Source organism: Bipolaris sorokiniana (assembly GCF_000338995.1).
Source record: "Bipolaris sorokiniana ND90Pr unplaced genomic scaffold COCSAscaffold_7, whole genome shotgun sequence".
In the NCBI taxonomy this organism is placed as follows: domain Eukaryota; kingdom Fungi; phylum Ascomycota; class Dothideomycetes; order Pleosporales; family Pleosporaceae; genus Bipolaris; species Bipolaris sorokiniana.
The window spans coordinates 1,375,369-1,394,418 of NW_006911901.1; the positions used below are offsets into that span (position 1 = coordinate 1,375,369).

Sequence of the window (19,050 nt, forward strand, 5' to 3'; positions counted from 1 at the left end):
AAAGCTACTTCAAACAACATCGTAATTGTAGGAAATTTTACTCAATCACTGTTTACACGTCCCGCACCCGCTAAAACAGCCGAGGTCGCCTGCCATGCCACCCAAAAGCGGTTTCTCGCGCACGCGCAACGTCGATTATGATGACGATGACCTCTACGACGACGACTATTACGAGGAAGAAGGCGACGATGGTGGCGCGGGAGACGGCATGTCGGAAGAAGACAAAGAGCAGATGCGCATCGGCACAATACGGGTGCGCGAAGCAATGGGAGATATGAGTGATTTCACAAGCGACAAGCAAATACAAGAAGCGCTGTGGCACTACTACTATGACGTGGGCAAGAGTGTGAGCTACTTGAAAAACAAACTGGGGATTGCAGAGCCCAAGAAGGAGGCACCGAAACAAGAAAAAGCCAAACTAGCATCGCGGTTCGACCAGGCTGCAAGCGTCGCTCACCAGAATGCGCCCGCATCCACAGGTAAGCAAACTCACATGAGGTCTAGCTATAGATACCAGCCCGCTCGTCTTGTTGCCCATCACCTACCGCTGCCCCCACTGTCGATGCCTACCAACGCTGCTGTCACAGACTTTTTCTGGGATATGCCTTGGGGCAATGTACCACCTGAGCGACTGGCCAATATCACCATTGAAGCCCCAGAGTGCAAGGGGGGATTGCTCGGAGGCTCTTCAAAGCTAGCTGCGCTCGCGGCTAAGCGCAGGAAGGAGCGAGAAGAGGCCGAAGCTGCTGCCTCCAAAGCCAATAGCGATGCGGACTCGGCTGTTGCGATGCTCGATAAGCTTTCGGTCAAGAATCAGGAAAACGTCAACTCTTTGCATGACGCAGTTGCGAGTCACCCAGCTCGATTGTCTAAATACCCTGTTCGAAGACGATCGCCTTCGCCAGCACCAGAAACACCAAAAGAGCCTGAGATTAAAGAGCCCCAACTCCCTCAGCCGGCCATTGTTGTCGAGTCTCCAGCTCAGCGTGCTATTGCTTCCATGTTTGCTTCGACTCTCTGTGGTTCCGATAAACCGTCAAAGCAGCCGCAGCTCCACGTCCAAGAGCTTCCAATGCCATTTGCTGCCTATAAGTCATTTGATGGCACAAAAGCCTTCTCGGAACCAAGTCCGGACGATATCGTGCGGGCAGCACAGGCAAAGAGCGCAGGCGGCGGGCGTCACTAGACTGTCACGTGTCATTTATATATGCATATCTAAGACTACCAGGGACCACACCGAAGAAGAAAAAGAAGCAGGCTAATGGCGATCTTACCGAGTCCGTCGAGAAGCTCTCTGTTGCCGACGAACCGAAGGTTAAGAGCAAGAACTTGAATGTTGTGGATGAATTTGAGAAGAGCAACATGAAACGACTGGCGAATTTTGTGGTTGTTGGTAAGCTCAGCCCTTACCCAAGTGTCTCCAGAAACAACAAACTATTTGGAGCGGTCATATTGACCAAGTACAGGACATGTCGACCACGGCAAAAGCACACTGATGGGCCGTTTGCTGTATGATCTCAAAGTCATCGACCAGCGATCAATAGACAAGCTACGAAAGGAAGCCGAGACTATTGGAAAATCGTCTTTTGCATTGGCCTGGGTCATGGACGAAACAAGCGAAGAAAGAAGTCGTGGTGTTACAGTTGACATTGCAACAAACTACTTTGAGACAGAGAAGACACGGTTCACGATATTAGATGCTCCTGGCCACAAGGACTTTATCCCAAACATGATATCAGGGGCGTCGCAGGCCGACTTCCCCATCCTGGTAATTGACGCCAGCACCAATAGTTTCGAGTCTGGCCTCAAGGGTCAAACCAAGGAACATGTCATAATTGCACGAAGCATGGGCATGCAACACATTATCATCGCTGTGAACAAGATGGACATGATTGGATGGTCTAAATCTCGGTTCGACGAGATAGTAAAACGCATGACGGCGTTCCTGACCGAAGCAAGTTTCCTGGAGAAACGAATTACCTTCATCCCGCTGGCGGGTCTTACAGGCGAGAATGTCGTCAAGAAAATTGAAAACTCTGCCGCTCATTGGTATACTGGTGAGACATTACTCGAGGCCCTAGAGCGCATCGAAATACCGCAACGTAACCTCCAAAAAGCACTTCGCCTCTCTGTCGCTGATGTATTCAAGGGTGACATGCGTTCACCGCTCAGCATATCCGGACGAATCGACTCTGGAACACTACAAGTAGGTGACGTAATCCTCACCCTTCCCGCCAACGAAACCGCGACAATCAAATCCATCGAAGTCCAAGATGCCCCTGTAGACTGGGCAGTCGCAGGCCAAATCCCCACACTACACCTCACAGACATTGACCCCGTGCATCTTCGCCAAGGCGACATTATCTGCGCCCCCAAAGACCCAGTCAAACTCGTCAAGGCATTCACTTCTAAACTCCTGGCTTTCGAGCATGTGCTACCCATGCCGGTAGAGGTGTTTCGCAGCACCCTCAACTCGCCTGGTAGCATTCGCACGCTCAGTGCCCGCTTGAACAAGTTCACGGGCGAGGTCATGAAGAAGAAGCCAAGGATCGTGAAGCCGGGTGAGGTGGCGAGGATTGTGGTGCAGCTTGAGAGGGAGTTGCCGATTGAAGAGGGCATGAGGGTTGTGCTTAGAGAGAGGGGGAGGACGGTGGGGGCGGGGCTTATGGAGAATGTTGCTTAGTGGCTTGAGGTGAAGGTTATGAGGTTAAGGAGGAGATATCGGGCGGGTAATTTTGGTAGACTGTTTTTATGTAATTATTCTTGTGCGGCGAATGAAAAAAGTCTATATCATGAATGTTATGAGGTTAATTTGATTTTTGTTTATTCTCATGGTTGTGACATGGATCATGTTAAGCATGTAAGTATACTTTCATACTAATCTTTACACTTCGTAACATCTCCCCACCACCTCACCGTCTATCCGCCCACGGCGCCTTCGTGTTCTGCTGTCCCTCCCCCGCAGCACCGTCCTCCTTCTTCCTCGCCCACGGCGCCGCCGTCCCAACTCCAGCCCCCGGCATCGTCGTTGGTGGCGGCGCAGGCGTCCTACTCCCCCACGGCGCCTTCGTAGGCTGATTAACTCCACTCGGGACACCCGGACCCGCCGCCACCGGTCCTCTCGCCCACGGCGCCGCCGTTCCTACCGCTCCACCCGGCCTTGCTGTCGATGGCATAGCCGTTGTGTCAGCGAGGGGGTCGCGCAGTGCGGGTTGGGGGCGCGGGGTCGCTGATACTGCAGCTTTGGGTTGCGAGGTTGTATGCACTGTGGCTTGGATTTTGCGGGCGTTGGCGTCTGGGCTGAAGGAGAAGAGGGAGCCGAAGGGGAAGTGTTGGACGACGGGGAATTTGGAGAGGACTTCTGCGTTGTACATTTTTATCATGCCCTATTTTCTTCAGTCAATTCTCCACGCATCTCTCTTGTGTAATTCGCTGCTTATGCTACTTTTGATTGGGGTAAATCGAAGGCTAAAGTTTCACATACCTTGTTGATTTTTGCCCAGCCGGCTTTTACGCCGGACACGTCGTATAGAATGTTGCTGTGTTCCCAGAAGGGGCCCTTTTTCACGTCATAGATGAAGCCGATGGCGCTGAAGTACATGTTTCGTTTTCGTTCGCGCTCGACGGCTGGGGCTTTGGCAACGTCGCCTGGGTTTGGGGCTGTGGGGAGCGAACCCTCTGCCGCTACGTCGCCGGGCGTTGAGATAGCTGGGGAAAATTGTGCGCTGCCGAAGATGTATGGGAGGAATGAGTGGTCGTCTAGACCCCATACGCCATGTGACCCCGCGGGTTCAAGCGTGTAGGTTAAGATCAGGCGCCGGATGAGAACGAGGTAAGGTTCCAGGACACCCAGTACGATGCCGCGCTCTTGATCGCCAGCCTGCGACTCAGGAAACGCACCGAGTTTCCACAGACAGCCGAGGAAAGCGAGGAAACTCAATTCATGCCCCGTACCGTAGTCAAGGCGTTGCGAACTGCCAAAGCTGCCGAGGAAATACGCTTCTAATTCGCTTTTCGCACTAACATCCGATGTCGACTTGAAATCCAGCACGTGCTGGGGAAGATGCTGATCCAGAAGCCCCGAAGCCTGCTCACGAACAAGTTTGTACCAGGTTCTGAAGCTGACATTTCCGAAACGACGGGGTCCCGGGTCTGGCGGTGCTTCGTCGATGATGGACGTTAGGGCATCGAGAAGCTTGGCGAGGTTCTGTACGACGGGTGTATATGGCACATCTTTATCATTTAAAGTCCATTCTTTTGCTGTTTCCTCTTCTCCTGGCTCTTTTAGATCAATCTTCCGGGGTATCATAGCCGTGTTTAGCTGGAAGATGAAAGTCATAATGTCGGCGTATGCTCTGCTTGCCAAGAAAGCAGTGACGTCGTCGCCATCGTGGATGCGTTTTGCGGGCAGCGCAAACTCATGTCCGGAAGTTTTGTCGATTGTTTCTAGCACTGGGGCTTGGGATGGGTTGGATGCCATGGCGGTTGGACTTTTGGATGAGGGGTTGTATGGGGGTGTGGGCTGGTGCGGGCGCTCCTCATGTGACAGCGTGTTTCGGGGCGGACCCACCTTTCACGTTGTCCAGCTTCCTACAACTACAACCCCGCATACTCACTATCGTTAGATGACTCTTTACTTGAGGACGGAGTGTGTGTTTGAGGCAATCAAAAAATGGCACGTCTAAAGCAGCCGCCAAGGGCGAGCGGTAAGTGAGAAGCTCTTTCTGAGGCTCGGCGCGCACGCGTTGGTGTGAAGACGTCGTCTGCGCGAAACTCGAGGATCGTGTACCAAGAGCGCGTCCATAAGAATGAAGATCTTGGGTTTGATGGAGCATGAACTGATAACGGAATAGTAGCGGCTGAAATTTTTCGACAGCCCAGCTCTTCCCATGATCCCGACTTCTTCCATCTTGCGGCAGACAACCAAGCAGCCACCGAGCAGCTACTCACAGAATCCCTCGCCACAGACGCACCAGCACCTCCTCCTCTTCCATCCGCCGTAGTCCTTGGCGCAGATCTCCTCAATGCTGCGCGGATAGATCACCGACATAGTAGTCCTGTGGTTGGCATGGCGCGGAAGAATCGCGCCGGCAAGCTCAAGCGGGCAAGCTTGATTCCCGAGAGTGCCAGAACAAACCTCGCTGTACGAGGTGATGTGTACGAGATAGAGCTTAGCCCGGAAAAGGGGAACTACGCACTGCCTGAGAAGGTGAACAAAAAGCCGCTCAAGATTGTAAAGAAGAAGCCACACGCAGTCGCGAAGCTCAGTGCTGCACAAGATGTTCCGTCTAAGCTGCCAGTGCGCGATGAGGACAGGCCACAAGTAGATCAGGAAGGGTCGGCAGAGGATCTGGCTTCTACCGGTTCAGCCATGCGCTCTTCTCCGCCCCAAGTTGCCCCCATTGGAAGCGACAGCATTACCGTTGATACTACCAGACAAAAGATGCCTTCAAGTGAAGCAAATTCACATGCCAATGCTCCTGGAGATGTGAAAATCGAGGAGAGCCTTGCCAATGGGAAACCCAGATGCACAGCAATCTTCTACAAGTACGATAAAATTGCGGGCCCAGCTTATAGGCAATGTTTACGCCCTGGTACCGGCCAGACAGACGATGGTTTCATATGCGGAATTCACATCAGTAAACCCCCTATTGTTCGATGTGAGGAGATGGTGGTTTCCGACAATGTTACTGCGCAGTGCTACAGGGCTGCTTTTAAGGTAACCGCCAACGGCCCACGATGTCCGACTTGTATCGAACAACAAGGTTACGAAATAACGCCGCGTGATAAGCGAAAGTCAGGATCGATCCATCAAGAGGCTCAACCTGCAAAGATTTCAAGGAGAAATCAAGGTGCAGGTAGGCCTGCATCTTCCGAAAAGTCTAAAGACCAAGCGCAGGATTTGCAAGAGGAGAGTTTAAATCCAACATCAGCTAGGAAACGCGGGAGACCGCGAAAAGATGGTAGCAGTGGTTCTACCGAGCTGAACCAAGAGCTCCCGAAAAGAACACGCAAGAGCAAATCATCACCAGCGATCTCGCAGGAAGTTTCAGCGGTGCCTGAAGATCTGCCTGGTGATGGAGACCCAGAGTACGCTCCAGAGGATGAAGAGACTAGACACATGGACCAACTGCCTGAGAACATTGCTACAGTCTTTAGTTTTCTTGACCTAGAAGCGCGTCAAGGTACATGCCAGACTAAACGTGCTAGGAAGATCTTACACATGTGTGAAAAGTATTGTGCAAACTTCCAGGATGACACTCACTCAATCGACACTGTCACGCACGATGCCACGAAAATACAAGAGACACTACAACAGACGCCTAAAGATTACAGTACTGAAATCGGAAAAAAACACCAACTTGCGTTCAAGAGTGATGCATACAGCTTTGTCTTTCGCTCTCTTACACTATATCTTCGAGATTTGCACGACTGGCTAGTCAAAACACACGAGTCCGCAACAGAGTCTTTAGAAAGCTTGCATGTAATAACCCCGTTGATGCAGGAGATCGTAGCATTCAATGACGCAATCAGCCATTGGGACGTCACTGTACCTCAGCGTCAAAAGGGTGACAGAGTAGTCAAGGATGTCCAAATCCGACTAGTTGCGCCCCTGCGACGGGTCAGTCAATCACTCAGTGTTCGTCTAAGCCAACTCCAGGAGGCAGAGGAACGTCGTGAGCAATATGGAGAAATGAAACAGAGGATAAAAGAACGCCGCGATGCACAGAGTGAACAGTTCAGAGCCATCGAGGCAATGGAAGAGCGGAAGAAGCGCTGGCAAGACCTTCATATCGTGCGGATGCAATGCGAGCCCGATGTATACAGGCGACGCAAGCTGTTCCACACCAGATTTGAAGATTTGGTGGAGAGAGATGCGAACGGTGTCGTTTTCGAACGATTGCCTATCTTCAAATCACGTTCCACTCCACCACACAGCCAGGTTTCGGAACTTGCAGATGAGGTGGACTGGACTGAGGATGAAGAGACTGCCGTGCTTGAGGGCTTGCAGTACTGTGCGGGTGAGCAATTGCCATTCCGTATCAGAACATTGGGGTATTTTGCTAATGCTTTAACTAGGTCCACGCGTCTTTGAGAAAATATTCAAAACGTATTGTGATCCCAGGTCCTCGCATCCACGCGGGGGCAGCCTGCGTAACCGTAGTGTTGCAGAGATTATTTCAAAGGCAAGGTGGATTCGATCGACGATGTTGACACTACGTCAAGAAAATGGTGAGCCGGTGGAGGAATGGGCGACTGGGATTCCGATTTTACCGTAGTAGGTAGGGCTTCGGTCAGCTTCCGCGTTGTTGTGGTTATCTTTGGATGCCATGAGATTCTTCAAAAGTGCTTGTTGCAAGAGTCGCTTTCCTGTTAGCTGGCAACGCTTTGATACCCCTGTATAGTATTGGGTTTAGCTGAACGTCATGTTGTTTACAAAAAATGTTGTTACGTTCGAATTCAAGTCCTATTTATGTCTTACTTTTGTTCATGCAAGAACATATGGGGCTCGAAAGATAGAGATGCGATAGTGAGTATTGACTGCCATATATCAATCCATACATACGACTTTTTTAGTAATGAATTGATAGCTATCTGGACATTGAATTCACTAGAGGCAAGGTTCACGCCGTGATTGTGTAATACGATAAGCGAGCAAACAGTAGTACTACATATACCTGCCTCTCCACCCGTTCTACCATTCGTCGCAGTGACGGTACCCCTTGTACCACCACTCTCCCACTATGAGGCCACTCCATCTTTTTCAAATTGCAGCCAGCCGTTTAGCTTTGCATGGCCTCTCCAAACCCTTACCATGAATAACCTCATCCCTCAGGTCTAGGAACTCTCTGGTACAATTCACTCATTCCCTAGCCAATGGGTCAGCAAAAGAACCTTCTGAGCTGTTCGAGTATACGTCTGGGTGATGGCTGTTCGTTCATACTTTCCTTCAAGCTCAACCTCAAACTAACATAGTAGAAGATGGAACAATTCTTTGAAGCGTGCTGAGAGAGGACGTGCTTTCAATGCATCCGAGTTCAAGCGTTTGGCTGCCGCCGCCGTTAATCAGAATGCGAAAGATGTGGTTCAGTTTGAGAAACTTGGTGAGGGAGGCTTCAACCGAACTTTTCTTATCACTATGTGTGACGGATTTCAGTTTGTCGGACGCATCCCTTATCTCTCTACCGAGCCAAGACATCTGGTTGTTGCCAGTGAAGTCGCAACGATGAACTTTCTCCGTTTACATGATATCCCTGTGCCCAAGATCTACGATTACTCAGCTACGCCAGATAATGGTGCTGGGACTGAATACATGTTTATGGAGCTGGCCCATGGGAAGAACTTATGTGACATCTGGTTTGACCTGTCGACAAAGGCCAGAATCACTGTCGTCACTAAACTTGTCGAGTCAGAGTCTCGATTGTTCTCTCTTACCCTTTCCAGCAAGTGGTAGTCTGTATCATACCAAAGATATGCAACCTGAACTCGAGAGGGTTGAGGTGCCGATTGTGGATTCTGCATGCGATGGCCACTTTTGCATTATTCCTAATACAAAACTCAGTCTGTGGCATGGAAAAAGGCTCAACATCGAGACCGACCGTGGGCCATGTACGTATCAGTCCTATCTTTCTATATCAACAATCAGCTTGTTGATATCCCCGAAAGAATATCATTCTACGTCTATAGTGCTGACCGAATTTTCAAAAGTCACAGATCCAGCAGCCGCTCTTGAAGCTGAGGCCAAAAAAGAGATTTCGTATCTAACAAAATTTGGTCGACCGCTTCACCCCTTCCAACGTCTACACCGAGAAATCTATGGTTACCAAGCGCGATCGCCCTCTGGACACCTGAGTAACTTGTAGAAATACCTACAAATTGTGCCTTACCTCGTACCAGTCGGCAACAGTACCCTTGTCCGCCCGACAATGAGACATCCTGATCTTCAGCCGAACAACATCTTTGCATCCGATGATTTCAGCATCACAAGTGTGATTGACTGGCAGCACTGCACAATACTCCCACTGTTCCTGCAATGCGGTATCCCCAATAGTCTTCAAAACTATGGCGACAACATCTCCGAATTACTTACACTCCGTGGACTACCATCGAATTTCGAGCTAAGCGAAAATGCAAAGTCTCATGAGGTAATGCTCTTACGTCGACGCCAACTTCACTTCTTCTATGTCGTGGCGACTGCCTCATTGAACCCAACGCATCACGATGCCTTGACCGACAACTTTGGCACATTGAGGCGTAAACTCTTTGAGCACGCGGGTTACCCCCGGGAAGGTGATATCGCTACTCTTAAAAATGACTTGATCTATTTAACGAAAAAGTGGGATGAAGTCGTGGCCTCTAAGTCTAATACGGGTGACGAGACTAGTAATCCCTGTCCCATAGCCTTCTCAGAAGACGAGGTGGCCGAATGCTTGCGTCTGAATTATGCGCAATTGGAGGCAGATAAATCACTTCGGAATTGTAGAGATGTTATTGGTATTGGGACTGAAGGATGGGTGCCTGTTGAGCAGTATGACGAGATAAAGCAGCGGGAACAGGAGTTTATGGCTGCTGTACTCGAAGCTGCAGATTCTGAGGGGGAGGGACAGAATATACTCGAGCATTGGATGTTTGATAATTTTGATGAGGAAGAGTATTCGTAGGAATGTCATAGACTCTACGTAGGGCCTTTAGAGCGCCATTGGGAATTGCATCCCGAACGGCCTCATGAAGCTGTGGCAGTTCATCAACGAATGAATTGGGCATAGTTAGAGCTTATATTGGTTCTTTTCATGTTCTGACTAGTTAGAATACCAAATGGAACGATCTTGAAGTTCACTCACATATCTATAGATAGTACAGATCTGATTGTTATCGCCTTTCATATTTTACCACAACTGCTCCAGCAATCCGGTGATTTGGGCTTCCATTTCACTCACTCAGATACAGTATGCATGGCGTTCATCAGATGTGAGGTAGTGTCTGCCATAGCCCCACCTTTCCATTACCTATATTTCTCTACTCCTTTCGTCTCTGTACCCAATCCATCAACCCTTCAACTTTCTCAACCCGCCCTAAACAATAAAGAGCGCGCTTGAGTGACGCAAAAAGATTATTCTCTGTCATATCACCAACTATACTTTGTGTAAAACTACAGTCTCTTCTATACGTAAGTGGAGCATGCTTATATGCCATCGTGGGCAAGACTAATAATACCCCTCGTAGTCAGAACTCATTTCTTATTACGAAAATGCCAGCCTCCAAGAACTCCGGCAGTGACGGTGTGAGCAAGAAGATGAATGGGCTGAAGGAGTACAAGAGGGCGCAGAAAGAGAAGAAACTCGCACAGCGCGCCACCGCCGCCGCTGAGCAGATCAAGGCGAAGAAGATATCCTCTACTTCCGCTAAGATGGTAAAACTGAGTGACGCTGAGTCCACCAAGGCTACTTTGACCCCAAAAGACACACTGGATATTGTCGCGCTGCGCAAAGCCTTGGAGTTTGCGTTGTATGAGAAGATGGAAACGCCACGCCAGATGCTTATCCGGTGTGACTTCAAGGCTTATATGGATACCGAGTTCCATGGCAGGGACGCTAAATTCGACTACATGGCACCACATGCTGTGTGTCTTGACGACAATGGATTTGAGACAACTATCCGCACAATCGGCTCAAACACACAAGACGGATTGACTGCCCATGAGACAGAGCTGTCGCCATTGGAGCAGTTTGAGACTGAGAAGAACGTCACCCTCTCACATCCTGCTCCCCAAGCACAACGATGCGACTCTCGTTTTTTTGAACACCTAATTTCTGCCGCATCCGCCCAGGAGGAGGTCGTTACTGCCAAAGTGCAGGACACCATCAACTTTTCGACTGATTCTCAACCACCCGAGTCCGTGTCTACACAGGTGCCGCATCTGATGGATCCAGCCATCATCAGCCACAAGATCAAACAACAGACACCTGCAAATCTGGGAATGCTTGTCACCAATATCACCCAAACGATCAGAAAGCATGCAAAGGGCACTAGTCTGAAGGACAGCCCCTCAACCTTCACCTCTACTCTCGTTTCGACGCCAGGCTCTTCACCCACCAGTACTCATCGCTCCAGCATCTCTTCACCGGTCGGGTTCAATACTCGTTCATATACGCCTGCGACGCCTCAACTAACTTCTGCAACTTTAGGTCACTGGGGCTATCGCTCTTACCCTAAGCCTGGCGATATTGCTGACTGGAGCTTTTTGGATTTGAATTCGAGGATGTGAGCTACAGTTCTGGAAGAGCAGGGAAGGGGTACTCGGATTTGTTCTTTGGCCAAGAACAGTAGTTTTTGATGTTTCCATTCATGTATACGCATCAGTCATATGTGGGGGAAAGGTTTAGTACTGGCACAAAAAGGGTAGAATTTGACTGAAATGTGTGGACGATGTCTCCTTAGTTAGCATGGGGTGTAATATGCAGATGAAATACCAGATGATGTAAGACAAGACCGAATACCCTAGCAGTGACGTTCGGTGGAGAAAGGAAGCGGTCACGCAGGGACTGAGCAAGTGCGGGGGATGAATTGTGGAGCTTGGACCGGCCAAGGGTTGCTGCAAGTGCTAGTGCATACGTAGTATGTAATTTGGGTTAGGTAGCGATCATTCCTCTCCACCACACATGTCCACTTCACGATATTGCTAGTACAGGACGTATTCAACTCGCTATTAGTAGATATTCCTTCTAGTACCACGACTCGCTATTGCACGCACATACACACACTTCACACACACCATGCTCAAGTCAAAGTGGGCAACACAGCCCGACGAGGCAGACAAAACTCCAGCGCCAGTCGCCGACAAGACCCCGCCAAAGCTACAACCACCGTCTGAGCCAGCAGCACCAGCACCAGCTCAGATTAGTCATACACCGGTATGTAGTATCTGATGCGACTGTTGTCGTTTCCCTTTCTATAATACACATTTTGTGTTCCTGTCCGCAGAACTGTCCTAACAAGATGCCAGGTTGCCAGCGCATCCTACGACCCCGCCTATGACGACCCCTCAATAGACCCATTTGCTCAAACTGCAAGCACCGACGACCTATTCTTCGACGACGATATCACGCCTATTGCTGAGCCAGTCGTCGAAGCAAATCCACCAGAGCTGCAGCCTTCCGCCCCCGAGTTTGTACCTGAAGAGCCAAAGCCACCTATCGCACCACAGGCGCATTTGGCGCCGCAAGCCCCAAGAGAGCCCAGGAACAACGATAGAGGAAGCCGCGGCCGTGGACGAGGAAGGGGCCGTGGGAGGGGCCGTGGGGGCCATAACACTGATATTCGGCTCGAACAAAACGACAAAAAGGCTGTCGAGGCGCCAAAAGAGGCGGAGCCCGCGACTGCAGACAAGGTCGCTACAGAAAATGCGGACTCTTCATCTGCCCCTTCATCTGCTCCCACAGAACCAAAAGAAAAACCAACCCACTCTGTGCGCGGCGACAGGACACTGACTGGTGGTGCCGCACGCACACGCCTGACCGAGGATGAATTGAACGCTAAGCTTGCCAAAATGCGCATTAAGAACGAAGCTCGCCAGACTGCCCACGCTCGCGCTGAAGCCGATAAGGGCAACTTCGAGGCTCGCGAAGCGGTTATGCAGCAGCAGGACATAGAGCGTAAGAAGGCACTAGCCGAGAAGCAAAAGGCCGAACGCCAGAGCCGTCAGCAGATGATGGGCGAGCGCGAGAAGAACCGACAGCGCAAATTGAAAGCACAACAGGGCAGAGAGTGGGACTTGGAGAAAGAGGATGGTTTTTCAGGTATTGGAGACGACAAGCACAGGGGTGCCGCCAGAGGTGCTCACGGCGGTATTGCGCCCTCACGGCCAGCCAACAATGGATTCAACGGCGACGATGACAATGAATCTATGACGCATTCTGGCCGGGGACGTGGCAGAGGCCGCGGTGGAAGAGGAGGCCGAGGTGGACGTGGCAACTATGACAGAGCAGGATCGAGACCAGCAGAGCAAAAGAAGTTCGACAATCCTCCACCATCTGCCGCAGACTTCCCAGAGCTTCCTCCAGCAAAAGGCAAAGCTGTCGAAACTAAGGACCCTGAACCCGAACCCGAACGTCCTACTATTCAGAAGCAAGACTCCTTTGGATTGCCGTCGCCAATGGAAAAGGGCCGTAGCTGGGCTGATGAAGTAGGCTCGTAGAAAGAGCTATTCCGAGAAAAGACTGCTGTCAGGAAAATGCCAAGAGTATACATTGTAGATGTGGAAATCCAAGAATCGGATATCGCAGCCATAGCGGCTGTATCAGAGAAGGGACCTTATACCGGTTATGAATGTGACATTGACACCAATGGCAAGGATTATGGAAGAACAGGGCAAAAAGCAATAGCACTGTCCTCTGACGAGTCGGAAAGAACAGATCAAGGTTCTGAGTGGATCAATAGCGGATACGGTACTTCTTGCGAATCCCTTTCAATACTACCATTCGCATCTCTGCGTGGCGGAGGCAATTCAGAAGGGGCCAGTGAGGAAGACTATTCAAGGTATATCTCCTTGCAGTCTTTCTTGCTACATCGTGAGAAAGCTTCTGACCTCTTCAGTGTTTCGTGTCAATCACCGAACGCTACATCATCCACTCATGTGCTAGATTCATGTGCCATATCGACACCGAATATGTCACTCCATACTACTTCGTCGCTATATACAACTCTCAATGACTCCTTTTCACGTGCGCCTTCATCTATGTCATCACCAATGTTTTCCACATATGCGTCTCCTGATACAACAAAACGCTGCTCGTCCCAGCATGCTCGAGAACCACCGCTACCACCAGGGCACAATCTACATGATCCAGAAACTGGTCCCCAGACCAGCCAGTAGCACGGTGCGGCTGAAACGAATGATTTGGATCAACCAAACGTGGAACAGAGAAACGCGAAAAGTCTACAGCGGCAAGGTGACCATGGACAGGTGCAAATCTCACAAGCAGCAGTGGCAACAGGGAGGTGCGCTCAAAGTCCGGGCCTCAACCAGATGCCAAACGCTTCTCATCCGGCTTATATGACAGACGAGGAATTTGATGCTCTTCCGTGTTGGTCAGAGGTCGAAAATGATCCAACATACAACACCAGGTATCATCCAAGGCACACTACAAGCGGTTCAGTGCGTCCAATTGTACATGCACAGGCCTATTTATCAGCGAAGTTCAGACCGACACCCCTAAACGGTCCGCCCGGCTTTTCTCCAACTCCGCAATTTATCGGGGCATGCGATGCGGTATGGTTTTCATCATCAGACGAATTTGTCTCAGATGACCAAGATGAGCAGCCGCTGCTAGACAGGGCTTCGGCCGCGAGCGTCTCCCCAAGCCCGCGTTTGATTGGAACCATAGATGGAATTTCGTTCTTGGAGCTTGTCAACACAAGACTGCGCTCACATATTGGCCATGTGCAGCATTCAAGAAGGAATTCGAAATATACGCAAGATAACCCGAGTACCCCTACCTCGTCTGATGCTGATGAGTGGAGCGTTTACCATATCGGAGATGAAATGTTACCACGAAACCCACTGCCGGGGACCATCACAAGGACTGAAAGTGGCCAAAGGGGAGCATAGATTGTTACTCCGAGTCGATCGTCAAAATCAAGTTCCGAAATCGCCAGAACATTGTCTAGTCGCAGAGCTGGAGCTCCTTCAACATCACATCTGAACGAAATCGGCCCAGAACTAGATGATTCGACGCTTACTAATTCATTACACCTTCGTTTGCGAGGTGGAGCCAGTTCGGATGATGAAGAATACTCTGAAAAGAAATACATACGACCTTTGTCTACAATCAGTACGCCACCTTCAGTAAGATGGACATCTCCTTCTCCTCGAGAATGGTTACAGCGCCTATCACTTCAAGGTGACCATGCAACTACGCCCTTCGATTACTCGCATGCTATAAGGATTCTGGGTCTCGGACAAGGAGCATCACGTGGATTCGCATCATCAGCCACCTTGCAGGTGCCAGACTCTTCCAATACGCGTGGCTCTGCTGTATGGTCTTCTTCCGAGACCTTGACCAACCAATCATCACAGGAACGCACGTCAAACTATTCGCATTTACGTCCATCACAACCCCGTCCATCTTCTGGCGAGGAGGACAGCGAACCTAGGCGTCGTCCCACAGTCATTCGCGAGGAACCTCCTCCCGTTATTCGAGTGAGCCAGCCCCGGTCAAGGGCCTCCCTAACTGCTAGATCCAACTTTCATGAGCTACTTTCAGATAGTGATCCCGGTCCACCCTACCCAGGCGACCGTGACCGTCTTCCCGTACCACCACCTCTCGTAGATGACTCTCGCGATCCAGACATGAACCTCGCTCCCCGCATCGTCATAAATCCTAGCATGCCCACGCGTTCAAGGATACCTGTCGAACATTCCCCGCAGTTCCGAAATTCGAATGAGCCTGCAAGAGCAAGGACGAGAGAGGGTGAGGAGCCGGAAACGATGCAGATTGATGATCATAGACGGGGGCCAGGTGGAGCATCTACGGTATGCGACTGTGAAGATCCTGCTGAGTTTTGGTGGCAGTGCTGCTGTTCAGTCCTTTGTTCGGTAACTGAGTTGTGTATTATCTTGTGAGACGTGCTCGGTATTGATACAGTCAACTGGTTTTGTTGATTCAGAACATGGGGGGAATAATTACTGCTAGTATTGAACACAGTATTCATTTTTCGATACGATTTTCGTGTCGATCATATCGCTTTCGACGATGCTTGCAGTACGTGACTTCACTTCTCTATTCTCGTTATGATGAACCCGCCAGCACAGAGAATGTTCAGAAACAGGTATTCAGATATAAACAAGGCACAAACAGCGCCCAATCGCCATTAATCTCCACATCCATCCCACTATGATGAGAGAAAAGTAATGAGAGAAATGTACCTAGCATTGCTACATACAAATCCATGCCCCGCTTCCCAAAACAAAAGAGGGGGAATGTGATGCAGCGAGGGAAAGAGAAATGGGTTCACACCCATATAGACCATGATGAACAGCCTTTGAAAACCACAAGAACAGCGAGTTGGTCCCCTCTAAAAGACATGAAATTTTTTGTTTGTGAAGCTTACAAAAAAGACAAGGTGGGAGTGAAAGAGGGTGAGTGAGAAGGTTTCAACGTCGCATCATACCCGTCGTTAAAAAAGCCGTTAACACGAAACCGAAAAAGAAACAAGTGGGGGTATCAGAGTCGGTGAGAAGATAGAGATGCGGCCGCCGAGAAAGAGGAAGAGTCTTATGACTCGCCTCCGGTGGATGCTGCCGCACCTTCACCTGCACCGCCCCTGAAGGAACCCCTTCCTCCTCGACCGCCACGAGCGCCTCGCTCTCCACCTCGTCCACCCCGCGAAGAACCACCACGACCGCCACGACCACCGCGGCCACCTTCGCTATCAGAGGCACCTCCACTTCGGTAGCCGCCGCCTTGAACACCACCTCGGTTGCTGGCCTGCCAGTTGCCAGCGCCGTACCTGGGTTGATTGCTGCCCGGCCCACGTTCGTTGTAGATCTTGACCGTCTTGTTCTCTGGTCCTCCCCTAGCATTCCTGACATCGTCCGCAACACGGCGAAGAGCGCCATGCATATCCTGCGATGTGGAGAAGTGTGCGACAAAGAAATGCTTGATCTTTTCAATCTTCTCGATCTTTGACCGATCTTCCTCCGCGAGCAGGCTCTTGGCTTCCTCTTCGTCCTTGACACCAGAGATGAACAGTCCCTTGCTCTCTTTTCGCTCGACGGGTTCTCTGGGTGCTGGCGATGCGGCTTTCTCTGGGGCCGAGGTGCCATTGGGCTTGGCTTCGCTAGGAGCCGACTTCTCGGCTCCAGCGTTGGAGGCTCCATTGTTGGCTGGGGGTTGTGGAGTGGCGGCTTTGATGGGCTCCTTGGGGGTAGCAGCGCGTACGGGCTGGGTGCCGCTGTTGGGCTTCTGCTGAGGAACAGGTGGGGTGGCGACCGCTGGGCGGGGCTGCTGAGGGGCGCTCGTAGGGGGACCACCTTGGCGTCCAGGAACAGGAGATGGCTGAGCAGAGGGACTTGGGTTTACAGCGGCTGGAGGGCCACTTGAAGTGTTGGCGGCCGCAGGCTGAGTCTGGCCTGGCGCGACCTTGCCACCTCGGTGGGCAAAGTTGAAACCCTGAGCCCTCATCTCGGTACCAATTCTGCCATTGTCAATATCCAGGACAAGCCATCCATAGGCAGCATCCGCAAGGTTGAAGTTCCACATGTTCTTGAATGCACTCTCATCGATAACGCCACTTTGGGGGCCTGGAGCAGGACCGCCAAAAGGATTCCCACCGTTGGCCACGGTGGGCATCTTGTTCACTATTTCAAGTGCCAAAGCGAGGAGGCGCTGCTGGGACTCGCTATCGGCGACAGCAGGCTCGACTTCAGTCTTGACTGTATCCCAAACATCATTGAACGAAGCCTTGGAAGCGGCGAGCTTTCCGCGGTAGTGATCAAGGGTTGGGTTGACGCTAAACTCGTTATAGGAGCTGCCATAGCGGAAATGCAGACCAGCAGAGATTGAGAAGTCGGCTTTCAATGTGACGGACAGCTGGTTAAGCAGACCTTCACGTGCGGGGGAAGCATGGGTGACGAATATGCGGGTCTCGGTCGGATCGTATACGCGGTTGGCAGTGTCGACGAGTTCACCCATTTGCAGCAGGGTGGTCCACATTGTGCCCTGTCCACCTGCAATGGTAGTCCTGCCTTCGCCGTTATCGAACAGCTTGTGCATAACGACGGCACCGCCAAGACCGAGTAGTCGCAGCTTGACACCGCCGACGTCGAGTAGCCGTGAATGCGCCTCATCGATGATGTGCAGGTTGTCCACCTTATACTCGCCCGACCGCAGCTTCTCAAGGACTTGAACATCCTCGCATGCTCCCCACACAGTGTATACAGGCACGTTAAGTGTGAAGGTCTTGTTTAAGAAGAGGGGCAATTCTGAGAGGGGCAGGTGTTCTCTTGCGAAGCGCTCCTTGATGGGAGGCTGGGGTGGTGCCGAGGCAATGGAGCGCTTGACCGTGTCTGATAGGAGCGGCGAGTACTGGGCTACGTGCTTGAGGGTCCTAGGCCAGTCAGTTCTGGAAGAGGGTAATTGAAAATATGCGGGCACCTACTTCTCGGCAATGCGATCCAGCGAGCGGTCATCGTAGAAGCCGAAATCGCCAGTGTGGATGATATAGTTTGCGCGGGCATCGGCAGCGAGCTGGTTCAGCGATTGCAAGTTTCCTTTACAACGTCAGCGTATGCCATTGCACCAAAGACGAAGGTTGTGCCCACCCCGGACATCGGCAATGCAGAGAACTCGTACGCTTCCTTGCTGAATCACGCGGCCCTGGTTGGGAAGCAGCGGGACAGCTCCAGGCGCTGGGCCCGAGGGGACACCAGGAGCGCCGCCGTTGGGAAGGTAATTGCCTGGATAGGGGCGCGGCTGATTGGGAGCTTGCTGGACAAAGTCAGTATCAATGTCACATGTGGCGGTATCAGTGCGGAAGTGCCTGACGTACTGAAGCCATGGAGTCGGAGGCGGAGGGGTCAGGTAACGTGTCCGAGTGAGGTCTACAGACGTGGTGATGGGGGGGAGGGCGCGGGCGGGGCGGGGTAGGGAATTACAATGTAGGGACTAAGAGAGAAGAATGGTAGAGAAGGCCTCCTCGTTTGTGATGGCAGCGGCGAGTTTGTGCTGGCCGCTGTTGCTCCTTCTGTTTTTGCTAACAGCTTTCCGCCGCACAGACCCCGGCCTAGCGCGTCCTATCACCTTGTCCTGCACCTGGCTGGACCTCCCTGTGCCTTCGACCCTCTCTTTTGCATCCAGCTCTGTATACGTTCTCTATGTCTATCTTTGCCTCCTTTTCTGCTCTTTGCAATCCCATGGCCATTGGCGCATCATAGCCTCAGTCTGCTTGTCTCTTGTTCACTGAGCGCCGCCTCATTACACCATGCTGCTCGTCATTGCTACGGCATGGCAGCCAGCCATTTCCACCCCCTCTCTCGATTGAGCACCAAAA

General features: G+C 51.3%; 8 protein-coding genes across 8 annotated transcripts; 6 read left to right on the plus strand and 2 right to left on the minus strand.

The window, feature by feature from the left end:
- Positions 1 to 94: 94 nt before the first annotated feature.
- On the plus strand, positions 95 to 2,798 carry COCSADRAFT_357417 (uncharacterized protein; the record flags this gene model as incomplete). Its single annotated transcript, XM_007702036.1, has 3 exons — positions 95 to 1,141; positions 1,246 to 1,393; positions 1,467 to 2,798. 3 exons carry the CDS (start codon positions 95 to 97, stop codon positions 2,681 to 2,683), a joined length of 2,412 nt encoding a protein of 803 aa, XP_007700226.1. The 3' UTR covers positions 2,684 to 2,798.
- Positions 2,799 to 2,912: 114 nt separating this feature from the next.
- Positions 2,913 to 4,480, minus strand: COCSADRAFT_26593 (uncharacterized protein; the record flags this gene model as incomplete). The annotated part of the gene is made up of 2 exons (XM_007701537.1): positions 2,913 to 3,386; positions 3,485 to 4,480. The coding sequence occupies 2 exons, from the start codon at positions 4,478 to 4,480 to the stop codon at positions 2,913 to 2,915; spliced, it is 1,470 nt and encodes a 489-aa protein (XP_007699727.1).
- A 123-nt stretch (positions 4,481 to 4,603) lies between these two features.
- On the plus strand, positions 4,604 to 7,457 carry COCSADRAFT_117832 (uncharacterized protein). The gene is made up of 3 exons (XM_007702037.1): positions 4,604 to 4,706; positions 4,854 to 7,022; positions 7,081 to 7,457. Exons 1-3 carry the CDS (start codon positions 4,673 to 4,675, stop codon positions 7,278 to 7,280), a joined length of 2,403 nt encoding a protein of 800 aa, XP_007700227.1. The 5' UTR covers positions 4,604 to 4,672; the 3' UTR covers positions 7,281 to 7,457.
- Positions 7,458 to 8,140: 683 nt separating this feature from the next.
- COCSADRAFT_357429 (uncharacterized protein) lies at positions 8,141 to 9,662 on the plus strand (the record flags this gene model as incomplete). The annotated part of the gene is made up of 4 exons (XM_007702038.1): positions 8,141 to 8,451; positions 8,495 to 8,610; positions 8,716 to 8,853; positions 8,899 to 9,662. The coding sequence occupies 4 exons, from the start codon at positions 8,141 to 8,143 to the stop codon at positions 9,660 to 9,662; spliced, it is 1,329 nt and encodes a 442-aa protein (XP_007700228.1).
- Positions 9,663 to 10,249: 587 nt separating this feature from the next.
- On the plus strand, positions 10,250 to 11,529 carry COCSADRAFT_357432 (uncharacterized protein; the record flags this gene model as incomplete). Its single annotated transcript, XM_007702039.1, has 1 exon — positions 10,250 to 11,529. One exon carries the CDS (start codon positions 10,250 to 10,252, stop codon positions 11,264 to 11,266), a length of 1,017 nt encoding a protein of 338 aa, XP_007700229.1. The 3' UTR covers positions 11,267 to 11,529.
- Positions 11,530 to 11,774: 245 nt separating this feature from the next.
- On the plus strand, positions 11,775 to 13,195 carry COCSADRAFT_160660 (uncharacterized protein; the record flags this gene model as incomplete). Its single annotated transcript, XM_007702040.1, has 2 exons — positions 11,775 to 11,912; positions 12,005 to 13,195. The coding sequence occupies 2 exons, from the start codon at positions 11,775 to 11,777 to the stop codon at positions 13,193 to 13,195; spliced, it is 1,329 nt and encodes a 442-aa protein (XP_007700230.1).
- A 604-nt stretch (positions 13,196 to 13,799) lies between these two features.
- Positions 13,800 to 15,599, plus strand: COCSADRAFT_160661 (uncharacterized protein; the record flags this gene model as incomplete). The annotated part of the gene is made up of 3 exons (XM_007702041.1): positions 13,800 to 13,998; positions 14,766 to 15,470; positions 15,508 to 15,599. The coding sequence occupies 3 exons, from the start codon at positions 13,800 to 13,802 to the stop codon at positions 15,597 to 15,599; spliced, it is 996 nt and encodes a 331-aa protein (XP_007700231.1).
- Positions 15,600 to 16,178: 579 nt separating this feature from the next.
- On the minus strand, positions 16,179 to 18,720 carry COCSADRAFT_142966 (uncharacterized protein). Its single transcript, XM_007702042.1, has 4 exons — positions 18,550 to 18,720; positions 18,323 to 18,488; positions 18,160 to 18,271; positions 16,179 to 18,108 (listed from the first exon to the last, which is right to left on the minus strand). Exons 1-4 carry the CDS (start codon positions 18,556 to 18,558, stop codon positions 16,275 to 16,277), a joined length of 2,121 nt encoding a protein of 706 aa, XP_007700232.1. The 5' UTR covers positions 18,559 to 18,720; the 3' UTR covers positions 16,179 to 16,274.
- Between the last annotated feature and the right edge of the window lie 330 nt (positions 18,721 to 19,050).